General features: G+C 51.3%; 1 protein-coding gene across 1 annotated transcript; it reads left to right on the top strand.

Annotated features, from left to right (window-relative positions):
* The first annotated feature begins 459 nt into the window (after window positions 1-459).
* cunh16orf89 (chromosome unknown C16orf89 homolog) lies at window positions 460-11,669 on the top strand. Its single transcript, XM_072442692.1, has 8 exons — window positions 460-631; window positions 5,516-5,668; window positions 6,513-6,663; window positions 9,294-9,411; window positions 10,009-10,171; window positions 10,241-10,345; window positions 10,442-10,531; window positions 11,506-11,669. The coding sequence occupies exons 1-8, from the start codon at window positions 460-462 to the stop codon at window positions 11,607-11,609; spliced, it is 1,056 nt and encodes a 351-aa protein (XP_072298793.1). The 3' UTR covers window positions 11,610-11,669.
* Window positions 11,670-12,681: the final 1,012 nt, after the last annotated feature.

The raw sequence follows: 12,681 nt of genomic DNA, 5'->3' as shown, positions 1-12,681 counted from the left end.
TTTGGCATCAGAGTTTGTATTTGTGATGGTTTAATCAATCATTGTGATCCGATATAATCATAACTGACGAGGGCCACAACTGTAATCGTGATATATAATACATCTATGGTTGTTACTTGTTGGTGGTGAAGTGTTTGTTAGACTTTTTCCAATTGAATATTTGGTAGAAATTGAGTATTTGGTACAAATATTCAATGGGAGATGACACGTGGTCTCTGTTCCATGTTTTCTGAAAATAGGATCAAATTTTACTGTCGTGGTTTAGTGGACACTGGACGTGGTGAGAAACATTTGTGTGGATTTGGGTCCAGAACTAAATTTTTCTGTTGTTTACACGTGTAAGCCCCGCCCCTGCGCCACCACGTGCCTCGGTCTTTTCCCCCTCGAGCTTCTCACTGCGGTGCTCTGCAGATTGTCCCGGAGCAGAGCGGCAGGATGCGGGGCTCGATGCGGGGCTCGATGCGGGGCTCGTGGCTGCGTCTGACTGCCGTCCTCGCGCTGTTCTCTGCGGTGTCACGCGCGGAGGTCATTGATGACGTCCTGAGCAGCCTCGCGCGTGGAGTAGACTTTCTGGAGCGGCAGCACGAGCACATCAACCTGGACGGAGTGGTGGGATACGTCATGCTGCAGGGTGAGTGCGCCACCGGGACCGGGGACGGGGACCAGGGACAGGGATCAGGGATCAGGGATCAGGGATCAGGGACAGGACCAGGACCAAGGACAGAGACAGGGATCAGGGATCAGGGATCAGGGATCAGGGACAGGACCAGGACCAAGGACCGAGACAGGGATCAGGGACAGGGATCAGGGATCAGGGACAGGACCAGGACCAAGGACCGAGACAGGGACCAGGGATCAGGGACAGCACCAGGGATAGGGACAGGGGACAGGACCAGGGATAGGGACCAGAGACCAGGGACCAGAGACCAGGGACCAGGGACCAGGATCAGAGACAGGAACAGGGACCATGGACAGGACTAGGGACAGGACCAAGGACAAGGACAAGGACTGGGGACAGGACAAGGACCAGGGACAGGACCAGGAACAGAACAGGGACAGGACCAGGGACCAGGGAGAGGACCAAGGACAGGGACAGGACCGGGGACAGGACCAGGGACAGGGACACAGATACAGATACAGGACCAGGATCAGGATCAGGATCAGGATCAGGACCAGGGACGGGAACGGGACCGGAACAGGAAGAGGACCAGGATTAGGACCAGGACCAGGATCAGGGACATACAGAGAAGTGTATTCTGAATACATAGAATACTTTCATCGTGAATTGAATTAAACCTGTTTGTAGTGTTTGTATCGTCAGTATTGTGGTTTCATTGTTTGTTGTGCATTTATGACAATGGACTTAGCCTAGGCAAGTTTATTTGTAGAGCACATTTCATACACAAGGCAATTCAAAATGCATCAAAAGAAATGACGGACACATAGTATTCCAGACACTCCATGACAGGCGTCTCCGGGATGGACACATCACCTTTAGATTGATTCTTTCCCATATCAACGCGCTATCTGCAAACTGCACACGTCCCTAGATTTAGCATAACAATAAGCAATAACTTTAATCGCACGCTCACTATGAGAGCTGCGTCTTCTATTCCTCGTTCACATCCACGAGTAGTATTTTCACGAGTACTTTTTACTTTAAGCACAGTTTCGGCAGCAGTACTTGAACTTTTAATTGAGTGCATTTTTGATGATGTTGCACTTGACAAAAGACATGATATTGTAGATTATTGTCAACACAGTAATGATCAAAGTGTTTTTTGTACTACATTATGTATCTTTCTGTTGCACACGTCGCACTTTTGTTCAGATTTACACAGAAAACAACGTACTTTTGGGGTGTTTTGGGTGATTCCAGTCTAATTCTCTTCTTATTCTCTCTGTACGATGGATAAACACATGAAAATCACTCGTTGTTGTTGCAGTTATGATCCACAAGCTCACGTTTCACTTTGGCGGTTAAAGACCCCCGACTCGGGTCTTTAACCGCAGGAATCCGGTCGGGGTCTTTGTCCAAACTTGCAAAAAAGATTTCCGTCCCGTCACGTTGCAAGACAAAGACGCGCTTTAATAAAACTGTAACTGTACTTTTACTGGCAACAATTTAGATCCTTAAGTGTAAATTTACCAACCAAAAGACCGTTGTTTATTATTCTTCCGAAATATTTAAAAGTGTATATTAAAGTTCCTCTGACGGGTTTTTACAATGTTCTAATTTTAACTTTATTCAGTGTATTTATACCTGTTGTACATATAAATGATAGTTTCACATCAATCGAGCAGGTATTTGTGGAGAAAACGCTGAAAAACGTGTAGAAAATGACAGGAAGTGACATCACAGCAGGGACACTCATTCAGTCAAAGTTTATGAAGAATTTACACAAAGAAAGAACTTTTTTGACTCTAAACATGAATTCAACAAAATAAAGTCGCTCTCATATATTTTTATTTGTCAAATAAAACAAACTGTGACATTAGAGGAGTTTTGCCCCAGTGTTTGCCGGGTAATTTCCTACTGTGATGTCATCAATTACAAACAGGAAGTGAAATTATAAACCTAAAAATTTTCTTTTCTGAGATAACTTCAACATTTATTTATTTTTAGCAAAATTCAAAATATATTTATCTTAACTACATTTTAGTTCAATGAGTCGTCCGACCTGTAGGGGGCGCTTTAACTCTTATCACTCCAACAGAAAACTATGGCCTTAACGAACGTTTTACTGGGCCAGGCAAAAATGAGCATCTGGCTCAGTTGGAGGAACCAGGCAGCTGGGACCTGCTGCTCGGAGCCTGTGGAACTGTTAAAGAGACTGATCACAGCACGACTCAGGCTTGAACATGTGTACAGCACACTGCAGGGGGCGCTAGAGGAGTGTGAGAGTGTGTGGACGGCGAGGAGGGGCTGTGTGCAGTGAGGGAGGGGCTGTGTGCAGTGAGGGAGGGGCTGTGTGCAGTGAGGGAGGGGCTGTGTGGAGTGAGGGAGGGGCCGTGTGCAGTGAGGGAGGGGCCGTGTGCAGTGAGGGAGGGGCCGTGTGCAGTGAGGGAGGGGCCGTGTGCAGTGAGGGAGGGCTTTTTTAAAATGAGCTATCAAAAAATGTCATTGTAAAGTCTCTCCCCTCTCTCCTTCACCTCTCTCCCCCTTCCCTCTCTCCCTCCTTCACCTCCCTCTCTCCCTCCCTCCTTCACCTTCCTCTCTCCCTCCCTCCTTCACCCCCCTCTCTCCCTCCCTCCTTCACCTCCCTCTCTCCCTCCTTCACCTCCCTCCCTCCCTCCTTCACCTCCCTCTCTTCCTCCCTCCTTCACCTCCCTCTCTCCCTCCCTCCTTCACCTTCCTCTCTCCCTCCTTCACCTCCCTCTCTCCCTCCCTCCTTCACCTTCCTCTCTCCCTCCTTCACCTCCCTCCCTCCCTCCTTCACCTCCCTCCCTCCCTCCTTCACCTCCCTCTCTTCCTCCCTCCTTCACCTCCCTCTCTCCCTCCCTCCTTCACCCCCCTCTCTCCCTCCCTCCTTCACCTCCCTCTCTCCCTCCTTCACCTCTCTCCCTCCCTCCCTCCTTCACCTCCCTCTCTTCCTCCCTCCTTCACCTCCCTCTCTCCCTCCCTCCTTCACCCCCCTCTCTCCCTCCCTCCTTCACCTCCCTCCCTCCTTCACCTTCCTCTCTCCCTCCTTCACCTCCCTCTCTCCCTCCCTCCTTCACCTTCCTCTCTCCCTCCTTCACCTCCCTCCCTCCCTCCTTCATCTCCCTTCCTCCCTCCTTCACCTCCCTCTCTTCCTCCCTCCTTCACCTCCCTCTCTCCCTCCCTCCTTCACCCCCCTCTCTCCCTCCCTCCTTCACCTCCCTCTCTCCCTCCTTCACCTCTCTCCCTCCCTCCCTCCTTCACCCCCCTCTCTCCCTCCCTCCTTCACCTCCCTCCCTCCTTCACCTCCCTCTCTCCCTCCTTCACCTCCCTCCCTCCTTCACCTCCCTCTCTCCCTCCTTCACCCCCCTCTCTCCCTCCTTCACCTCCCTCTCTCCCTCCTTCACCTCCTCTCCCTCCTTCACCTCCCTCTCTCCCTCCTTCACCTCCCTCCCTCCTTCACCTCCCTCTCTCCCTCCTTCACCTCCCTCCTTCATCTCCCTCCCTCCCTCCTTCACCTCCCTCTCTCCCTCCTTCACCTCTCTCTCCCTCCTTCACCTCTCTCCCTCCCTCCTTCACCTCCCTCTCTCCCTCCTTCACCTCTCTCCCTCCCTCCTTCACCTCCCTCTCTCCCTCCCTCCTTCACCTCCCTCCCTCCCTCCTTCACCTCCCTCTCTCCCTCCTTCACCGCCCTCTCTCCCTCCTTTACCTCTCTCCCTCCTTCACCTCCCTCTCTCCCTCCTTCACCTCCCTCCTTGACCTCCCTCCCTCCCTCCTTCACCTCCCTCTCTCCCTCACTCCTTCACCTCCCTCTCTCCCTCCTTCACCTCCTTCTCTCCCTCCTTCACCTCCCTCTCTCCCTCCTTCACCTCCCTCTCTCCCTCCTTCACCTCCCTCCTTCACCTCTCTCCCTCCCTCACTCCTTCACCTCCCTCTCTCCCTCCTTCACCTCCTTCTCTCCCTCCTTCACCTCCCTCTCTCCCTCCTTCACCTCCCTCCCTCCTTCACCTCCCTCTCTCCCTCCTTCACCTCCCTCCTTCACCTCTCTCCCTCCCTCCCTCCTTCACCTCCCTCCTTCACCTCTCTCCCTCCCTCCCTCCTTCACCTCCCTCCCTTCCTCCTTCACCTCTCTCCCTCCCTCCCTCCTTCACCGCCCTCTCTCCCTCCTTCACCTCCCTCCCTCCTTCACCTCCCTCTCCCTCCTTCACCTCCTTCTCTCCCTCCTTCACCTCCCTCTCTCCCTCCTTCACCTCCCTCCCTCCTTCACCTCCCTCTCTCCCTCCTTCACCTCCCTCCTTCACCTCCCTCCCTCCCTCCTTCACCGCCCTCTCGCCCTCCTTCACCTCCCTCCCTCCTTCACCTCCCTCTGTCCCTCCTTCACCTCCCTCCTTCACCTCTCTCCCTCCCTCCTTCACCTCCCTCTCTCCCTCCTTCACCTCCCTCCCTCCTTCACCTCCCTCTCTCCCTCCTTCACCTCCCTCCTTCACCTCTCTCCCTCCCTCCCTCCTTCACCTCCCTCTCTCCCTCCTTCACCTCCCTCCCTCCTTCACCTCCCTCTCTCCCTCCTTCACCTCCCTCTCTCCCTCCTTCACCTCCTCTCCCTCCTTCACCCCCCTCTCTCCCTCCTTCACCTCCCTCTCTCCCTCCTTCACCTCCCTCCTTCACCTCTCTCCCTCCCTCCCTCCTTCACCTCCCTCTCTCCCTCCTTCACCTCCCTCTCTCCCTCCTTCACCTCCCTCCTTCACCTCTCTCCCTCCCTCCCTCCTTCACCTCCCTCTCTCCCTCCTTCACCTCCCTCTCTCCCTCCCTCCTTCACCTCCCTCTCCCTCCTTCACCTCCCTCTCTCCCTCCTTCACCTCTCTCCCTCCCTCACAGCCGAGTTGAAGCAGGCGGTCCAGTCCTGGCCTCACTCGGACCCCGTGAGTTGGTCCCAGAGGAGTCGGGCCGTGGTCCTGGTCCGGAGACTGGACCTGAGTCTGGACCGAGCCGTCAACGCCCTGAGGCAGAACGACCCCGACTACTACAGAGGCAAGACTACCACTCCCAGCATGCACCTGGAGGGCGTGGCCATGGAGGGCGTGGCTCGTTTACTATACTTTCCTCCTCTTTAGTGCAGATTTGAAGCTCGTTGACTGTACTTTCCTCCTCTTTAGTGCAGAGTTGAAGCTCGTTGATTGTACTTTCCTCCTCTTTAGTGCAGAGTTGAAGCTCGTTGATTGTACTTTCCTCCTCTTTAGTGCAGATTTGAAGCTCGTTGATTGTACTTTCCTCCTCTTTAGTGCAGAGTTGAAGCTCGTTGATTGTACTTTCCTCCTCTTTAGTGCAGATTTGAAGCTCGTTGACTGTACTTTCCTCCTCTTTAGTGCAGATTTGAAGCTCGTTGACTGTACTTTCCTCCTCTTTAGTGCAGATTTGAAGCTCGTTGATTGTACTTTCCTCCTCTTTAGTGCAGATTTGAAGCTCGTTGACTGTACTTTCCTCCTCTTTAGTGCAGATTTGAAGCTCGTTGACTGTACTTTCCTCCTCTTTAGTGCAGATTTGAAGCTCGTTGACTGTACTTTCCTCCTCTTTAGTGCAGATTTGAAGCTTGTTGATTGTACTTTCCTCCTCTTTAGTGCAGATTTGAAGCTCGTTGACTGTACTTTCCTCCTCTTTAGGGCAGATTTGAAGCTCGTTGACTGTACTTTCCTCCTCTTTAGGGCAGATTTGAAGCTCGTTGACTGTACTTTCCTCCTCTTTAGTGCAGATTTGAAGCTCGTTGACTGTACGTTCCTCCTCTTTAGTGCAGATTTGAAGCCCGTTGACTGTACTTTCCTCCTCTTTAGTGCAGATTTGAAGCTCGTTGACTGTACTTTCCTCCTCTCCGGAGCAGAGTTCGAGCCGCTCCTGACCTGGCAGTTCTGGTTGGTCCCTGGCTCCTGGAGCTCCACAGACTTGAGCCTGGTTTACTCTTCCACTCTGACGTCCGAGTGCTACGACGAGCAGCTCAGTGACAAGTGTCTGACTCTGCTGCTGGGAACGTGGTGAGGAACTCTTACACTCACTCCACAGCAAACACTTTACTCACCAACAGAGCTTGACCTTTAAGGAAGAGGTCATTCTAAAATGTCACGTCACAATTTCAGGAGGACAGTAGCTCATGACTCTCTGCATCTGTGCGTCTGTGCCTCTGTGCGTCTGTTTGTCTGTGCCTCTGTGTGTCTGTGTCTCTGTGTGTCTGTGCCTTGGTGTGTCTGTGCCTCTGTGTGTCTGTGTCTCTGTGTGTCTGTGCCTTGGTGTGTCTGTGCCTTTGTGTCTCTGTGCCTCTGTGTATCTGTGCCTCTGTGTGTCTGTGCCTCTGTGTATCTGTGCCTCTGTGTGTCTGTGTCTCTGCATGTCTGTGCCTTGTTGTGTCTGTGCCTCTGTGCGTCTGTGTGTCTGTGCCTCTGTGTGTCTGTGCCTCTGTGCCTCTGTGCGTCTGTGCCTCTGTGTGTCTGTGCCTCTGTGCCTTGGTGTGTCTGTGCCTTGGTGTGTCTGTGTCTGTGCCTCTGTGTATCTGTGCCTCTGTGTGTCTGTGTCTCTGTATGTCTGTGCCTTGGTGTGTCTGTGTGTCTGTGCCTCTGTGCGTCTGTGTGTCTGTGTGTCTGTGCCTCTGTGCGTCTGTGCCTCTGTGTGTCTGTGCCTCTGTGTGTCTGTGCCTCTGTGCCTCTATGTGTCTGTGTCTCTGTATGTCTGTGCCTTGGTGTGTCTGTGTGTCTGTGCCTCTCTGCGTCTGTGTGTCTGTGCCTCTGTGCCTCTGTGTGTCTGTGTGTCTGTGCCTCTGTGTGTCTGTGCCTCTGTGTGTCTGTGCATCTGTGTGTCTGTGTCTCTGTATGTCTGTGCCTTGGTGTGTCTGTGTGTCTGTGCCTCTGTGTGTCTGTGTCTCTGTATGTCTGTGCCTTGGTGTGTCTGTGTGTCTGTACCTCTGTGTGTCTGTGCCTCTGTGTGTCTGTGCCTCTGTGCGTCTGTGCCTCTGTGTGTCTGTGCCTCTGTGCCTTGGTGTGTCTGTACCTTGGTGTGTCTGTGTCTGTGCCTCTGTGCCTCTGTGTATCTGTGCCTCTGTGTGTCTGTGTCTCTGTGTGTCTGTGCCTCTGTGCGTCTGTGTGTCTGTGCCTCTGTGCGTCTGTGCCTCTGTGCCTCTGTGTGTCTGTGCCTCTGTGTGTCTGTGCCTCTGTGTGTCTGTGCCTCTGTGCGTCTGTGCCTCTGTGTGTCTGTGCCTCTGTGCCTTGGTGTGTCTGTGCCTTGGTGTGTCTGTGCCTCTGTGTATCTGTGCCTCTGTGTGTCTGTGTCTCTGTATGTCTGTGCCTTGGTGTGTCTGTGCCTCTGTGCGTCTGTGTGTCTGTGCCTCTGTGCCTCTGTGCGTCTGTGCCTCTGTGTGTCTGTGCCTCTGTGTATCTGTGCCTCTGTGTGTCTGTGTCTCTGTATGTCTGTGCCTTGGTGTGTCTGTGTGTCTGTGCCTCTCTGCGTCTGTGTGTCTGTACCTCTGTGCCTCTGTGTGTCTGTGCCTCTGTGTGTCTGTGCCTCTGTGCCTCTGTGTGTCTGTGCCTCTGTGTGTCTGTGCATCTCTGCGTCTGTGTGTCTGTGCCTCTGTGCCTCTGTGTGTCTGTGCCTCTGTGTGTCTGTGCCTCTATGCCTCTGTGTGTCTGTGCCTCTGTGCGTCTGTGCCTCTGTGTGTCTGTGCCTCTGTGCGTCTGTGCCTCTGTGCCTCTGTGTGTCTGTGCCTCTGTGCGTCTGTGCCTCTGTGCCTCTGTGTGTCTGTGCCTCTGTGCGCCTGTGCCTCTGTGTGTCTGTGCCTCTGTGCCTTGGTGTGTCTGTGCCTTGGTGTGTCTGTGTCTGTGCCTCTGTGTATCTGTGCCTCTGTGTGTCTGTGTCTCTGTATGTCTGTGCCTTGGTGTGTCTGTGCCTCTGTGCGTCTGTGTGTCTGTGCCTCTGTGCCTCTGTGCCTCTGTGCGTCTGTGCCTCTGTGTGTCTGTGCCTCTGTGTATCTGTGCCTCTGTGTGTCTGTGTCTCTGTATGTCTGTGCCTTGGTGTGTCTGTGTGTCTGTGCCTCTCTGCGTCTGTGTGTCTGTACCTCTGTGCCTCTGTGTGTCTGTGCCTCTGTGTGTCTGTGCCTCTGTGTGTCTGTGCCTCTGTGCCTCTGTGTGTCTGTGCCTCTGTGTGTCTGTGCCTCTGTGCCTCTATGCCTCTGTGTGTCTGTGCCTCTGTGTGTCTGTGCCTCTGTGTGTCTGTGCCTCTGTGTGTCTGTGCCTCTGTGTGTTTGTGCCTCTGTGTGTCTGTGCCTCTGTGCCTCTGTGCCTCTGTGTGTCTGTGCCTCTGTGCGTCTGTGCCTCTGTGTGTCTGTGCCTCTGTGTGTCTGTGCCTCTGTGTGTTTGTGCCTCTGTGTGTCTGTGCCTCTGTGCGTCTGTGCCTCTGTGTGTCTGTGCCTCTGTGCGTCTGTGCCTCTGTGCCTCTGTGTGTCTGTGCCTCTGTGTGTCTGTGCCTCTGTGTGTCTGTGCCTCTGTGCGTCTGTGCCTCTGTGTGTCTGTGCCTCTGTGCGTCTGTGCCTCTGTGTGTCTGTGCCTCTGTGCGTCTGTGCCTCTGTGTGTCTGTGCCTCTGTGCGTCTGTGCGTCTGTGTGTCTGTGTCTGCGTTCACAGGAAGCAGAATGGGACTCCGTGTATCGTAACCAAACAGTGCAGAGACATGATGACACGCTTCGGCTGCCCCTTCTACTCGCTCTCTCACCAACTGCTCTACTTCATGATCGGTCACATGGTCAGTGCCACGCCCACACCTACGCAAACGTCTACACCATAGGTGTCAAAATTTGGCCCACCGAACATTTCAAATTTATATAATTATTATTATTATTTTTTTTAATAGTTACATCGCTAAAACTACGCGTCCCACAATGCTGCAGGTGGCCGCCCCTCCCCCGCGCGGCTCTGCTGCACTGCTGTGTGAGCTGCTGAGGGAGAAGTGTACTTTAAGCACTTATGAGCAGAAGTTTAGTGGTGTGTCAGTTCAGGTGTGCAGAGAACTACACAGACGTGGAAATGTTAGTTAGTACATTTAAAAGTTTTTTTAGATCTTGAGAAGTTTATTTTGTTATAAAGTCAAATGTTTATCTGTCTTAAATGTCGATCCAGTAATTGCTTCAAAACAGCGTAGGCTATATAAAGCTATTTACTTCTTATATTTTTAATAGTTTTATGTTTTACGTTATGTTCGGCCCGCGACCCAAATCAGTTTGACACCCCTGGTCTACACATTTAAACGTCTACGCGCTCAAACATTTACGCGCTCAAACGTTCATGCGCTCAAACGTCTACGCGCTCGAACTACGCACTCAAACGTCCCTTATTTCCTCAGAGAGGCTGCAGTGACCTGCTGAAGGGCGACACTCGTCTGTCTCGCCTGAACATGACGGAGCAAAGTTACCAGAGAATCTTCTGCTCAAACATGATGAAGACCAACCAGGATCTGCTCAGGGACGGACTCGGGGCGCTGAACGCGGACATCTTCCTGGAGAACAGTACGAGCTAGAACTTCAATACCGTCTTTTAAATGTTTCAGTCCTGGTTCTGTTTCTTCTTTGTTTCAGTCCTGGTTTGTGGATTGGCCGGCTTCTCGGACTTCTACAAAGTGGACTGGCTGCAGCACATCCTCCGCCTTCAGGACGTGGAAGTTGGCTGCTTCGGCCGCGACAGTACGACCGTTTATCCGCACGCCGTTTCCCCCGGATACGAGCGCCGTTTCCCCCGGATACGAGCGCCGTTTACGCGGTTGTTTTTGTGGTTTTCAGGGAACGTGGTGTCGGAGCGCATCGGCGAGGAGCTACTGGAGCAGCTTCAGCCTCACCACAGGGTCAAGCGGCGAGAGAAGGTTCTGCTCGGTAAGAAACAAGTTAAAGGAATTCTAAGCCAAAGCTAAAACAGGTCTAAACTAGAGCTAAACCAGGTCTAAACTAGAACTAAACTAGGTCTAAACTAAAGCTAAACCAGGTCTAAACTAAAGTTAAACCAGGTCTAAACTAGAGCTAAACCAGGTCTAAACTAGGTCTAAACCAAACCTAAACCAGGTCTAAACTAAAGTTAAACCAGGTCTAAACTAGAGCTAAACCAGGTCTAAACTAGAGCTAAACCAGGTCTAAACTAGGTCTAAACCAAACCTAAACCAGGTCTAAACTAAAGTTAAACCAGGTCTAAACTAGAGCTAAACCAGGTCTAAACTAGAGCTAAACCAGGTCTAAACTAGAACTTAACCAGGTCCAAACTAAAGCTAAACCAGGTCTAAACTAAAGCTAAACCAGGTCTAAGCTAGAGCTAAACCAGGTCTAAACTAGATCTAAACTAAAGCTAAACCAGGTCTAAACTAGAACTAAACCAGGTCCAAACTAAAGCTAAACTAGGTCTAAACTAAAGCTAAACCAGGTCTAAAATAGAGCTAAACTAAAGCTAAATCAGGTCTAAACTAGAGCTAAACTAAAGCTAAACCAGGTCTAAACTAGAGCTAAACTAGAGCTAAACCAGGTCTAAGCTAGAGCTAAACCAGGTCTAAAGAGTACCTGGGTCTGAAGTGATGTCACACACTCGTTGCTACTGCCATCTAGAGGATGACAGTGGCATGTTCACTGTGCGCTTTGCCAAGAAAAAGTCTCGAAACACAGGATTCTCCAAATCTCCAAAATATAAATCCACAAACGTCATTATTGGTTTGGTTTTGGCTCCACAATCAATCTAAAGTCCTTTAACTGACCACAATCACGTCTTTGGAGTTGAATTAGCGTTTTCTGAGGCGGTTGTGAAACAATAATGTGACATTAGTTCATTTGTGCTGGTTCTGGTCTTAAATGTCTCTGTTCTGCAGACGGCTGCTCGAGTCACATGACGGGCGTGGCAGTGGGAGCTCTGGGAGGATATCTGAACTTTTACCTCGCGGAGCAGGACATCACCAAGAGACCGCTGTCCTGAAACCGGGACTAAACTAGGACTAAACCAGGACTGAACCTGCCCCGGGACTAAACCAGGATTAAACCAGGACTAAACCAGGACTAAACTTACCCCGGGACTAAACCAGGACTAAACCTGCCCCGGGACTAAACCAGGACTAAACCAGGACTAAACCAGGACTAAACCAGAACTAAACCAGGACTGAACCTGCCCCGGGACTAAACCAGGACTAAACCAGGACTGAACCTGCCCCGGGACTAAACCAGGACTAAACCAGGACTGAACCTGCCCCGGGACTAAACCAGGATTAAACCAGGACTAAACCAGGACTGAACCTGCCCCGGGACTAAACCAGGACTAAACTTACCCCGGGACTAAACCAGGACTAAACCTGCCCCGGGACTAAACCAGGACTAAACCAGGACTAAACCAGGACTAAACCAGGACTAAACCAGAACTAAACCAGGACTGAACCTGCCCCGGGACTAAACCAGGACTAAACCAGGACTGAACCTGCCCCAGGACTAAACCAGGGCTAAACCAGGACTAAACCAGGACTGAACCTGCCCCAGGACTAAACCAGGGCTAAACCAGGACTAAACCAGGACTGAACCTGCCCCAGGACTAAACCAGGACTAAACCAGGACTGAACCTGCCCCAGGACTGAGACTAAATCAGGCCCTAAACCCGGACTTAAAGGAACTAAACCAGGTCTAAATCATTTCAGAATATGCATATTGAGTTGTTTTTCCTTAGAAACGAATGCTGTTTTTATTTTACATAAATATTTCTACTGTACAAAATGTAAATGTCGTAAACAACAAACTGATTTTCAGACAGATTTGTGGATCTTTGTGAATGTTCAAAGCTTTTGTTTTCGCTCCAAACTTTACAAATTAAAACATGTCAGAGATCATTATTTTAGATTGATTCTGTGCCTTTAAATCTGTGAGTTTGAACGTGAGACTTTCTGAGCCCAGACGAGCTAAACCAGATCTAAACTAGAGCTAAACCAGGTCTAAGCTATAGCTAAACCAGGTCTAAGCTAGAGCTAAACCAGGTCTAAGCTACTAGAGCTAAACCAGGTCTAAGC

Source organism: Eucyclogobius newberryi, unplaced genomic scaffold, assembly GCF_026437365.1.
Source record: "Eucyclogobius newberryi isolate DKJ021-1_F unplaced genomic scaffold, fEucNew1.0.hap1 SCAF_13, whole genome shotgun sequence".
NCBI lineage: Eukaryota > Metazoa > Chordata > Actinopteri > Gobiiformes > Gobiidae > Eucyclogobius > Eucyclogobius newberryi.
Note: the sequence above shows the minus strand (reverse complement) of the source record. Positions and strands in the feature narration are given on the sequence as shown.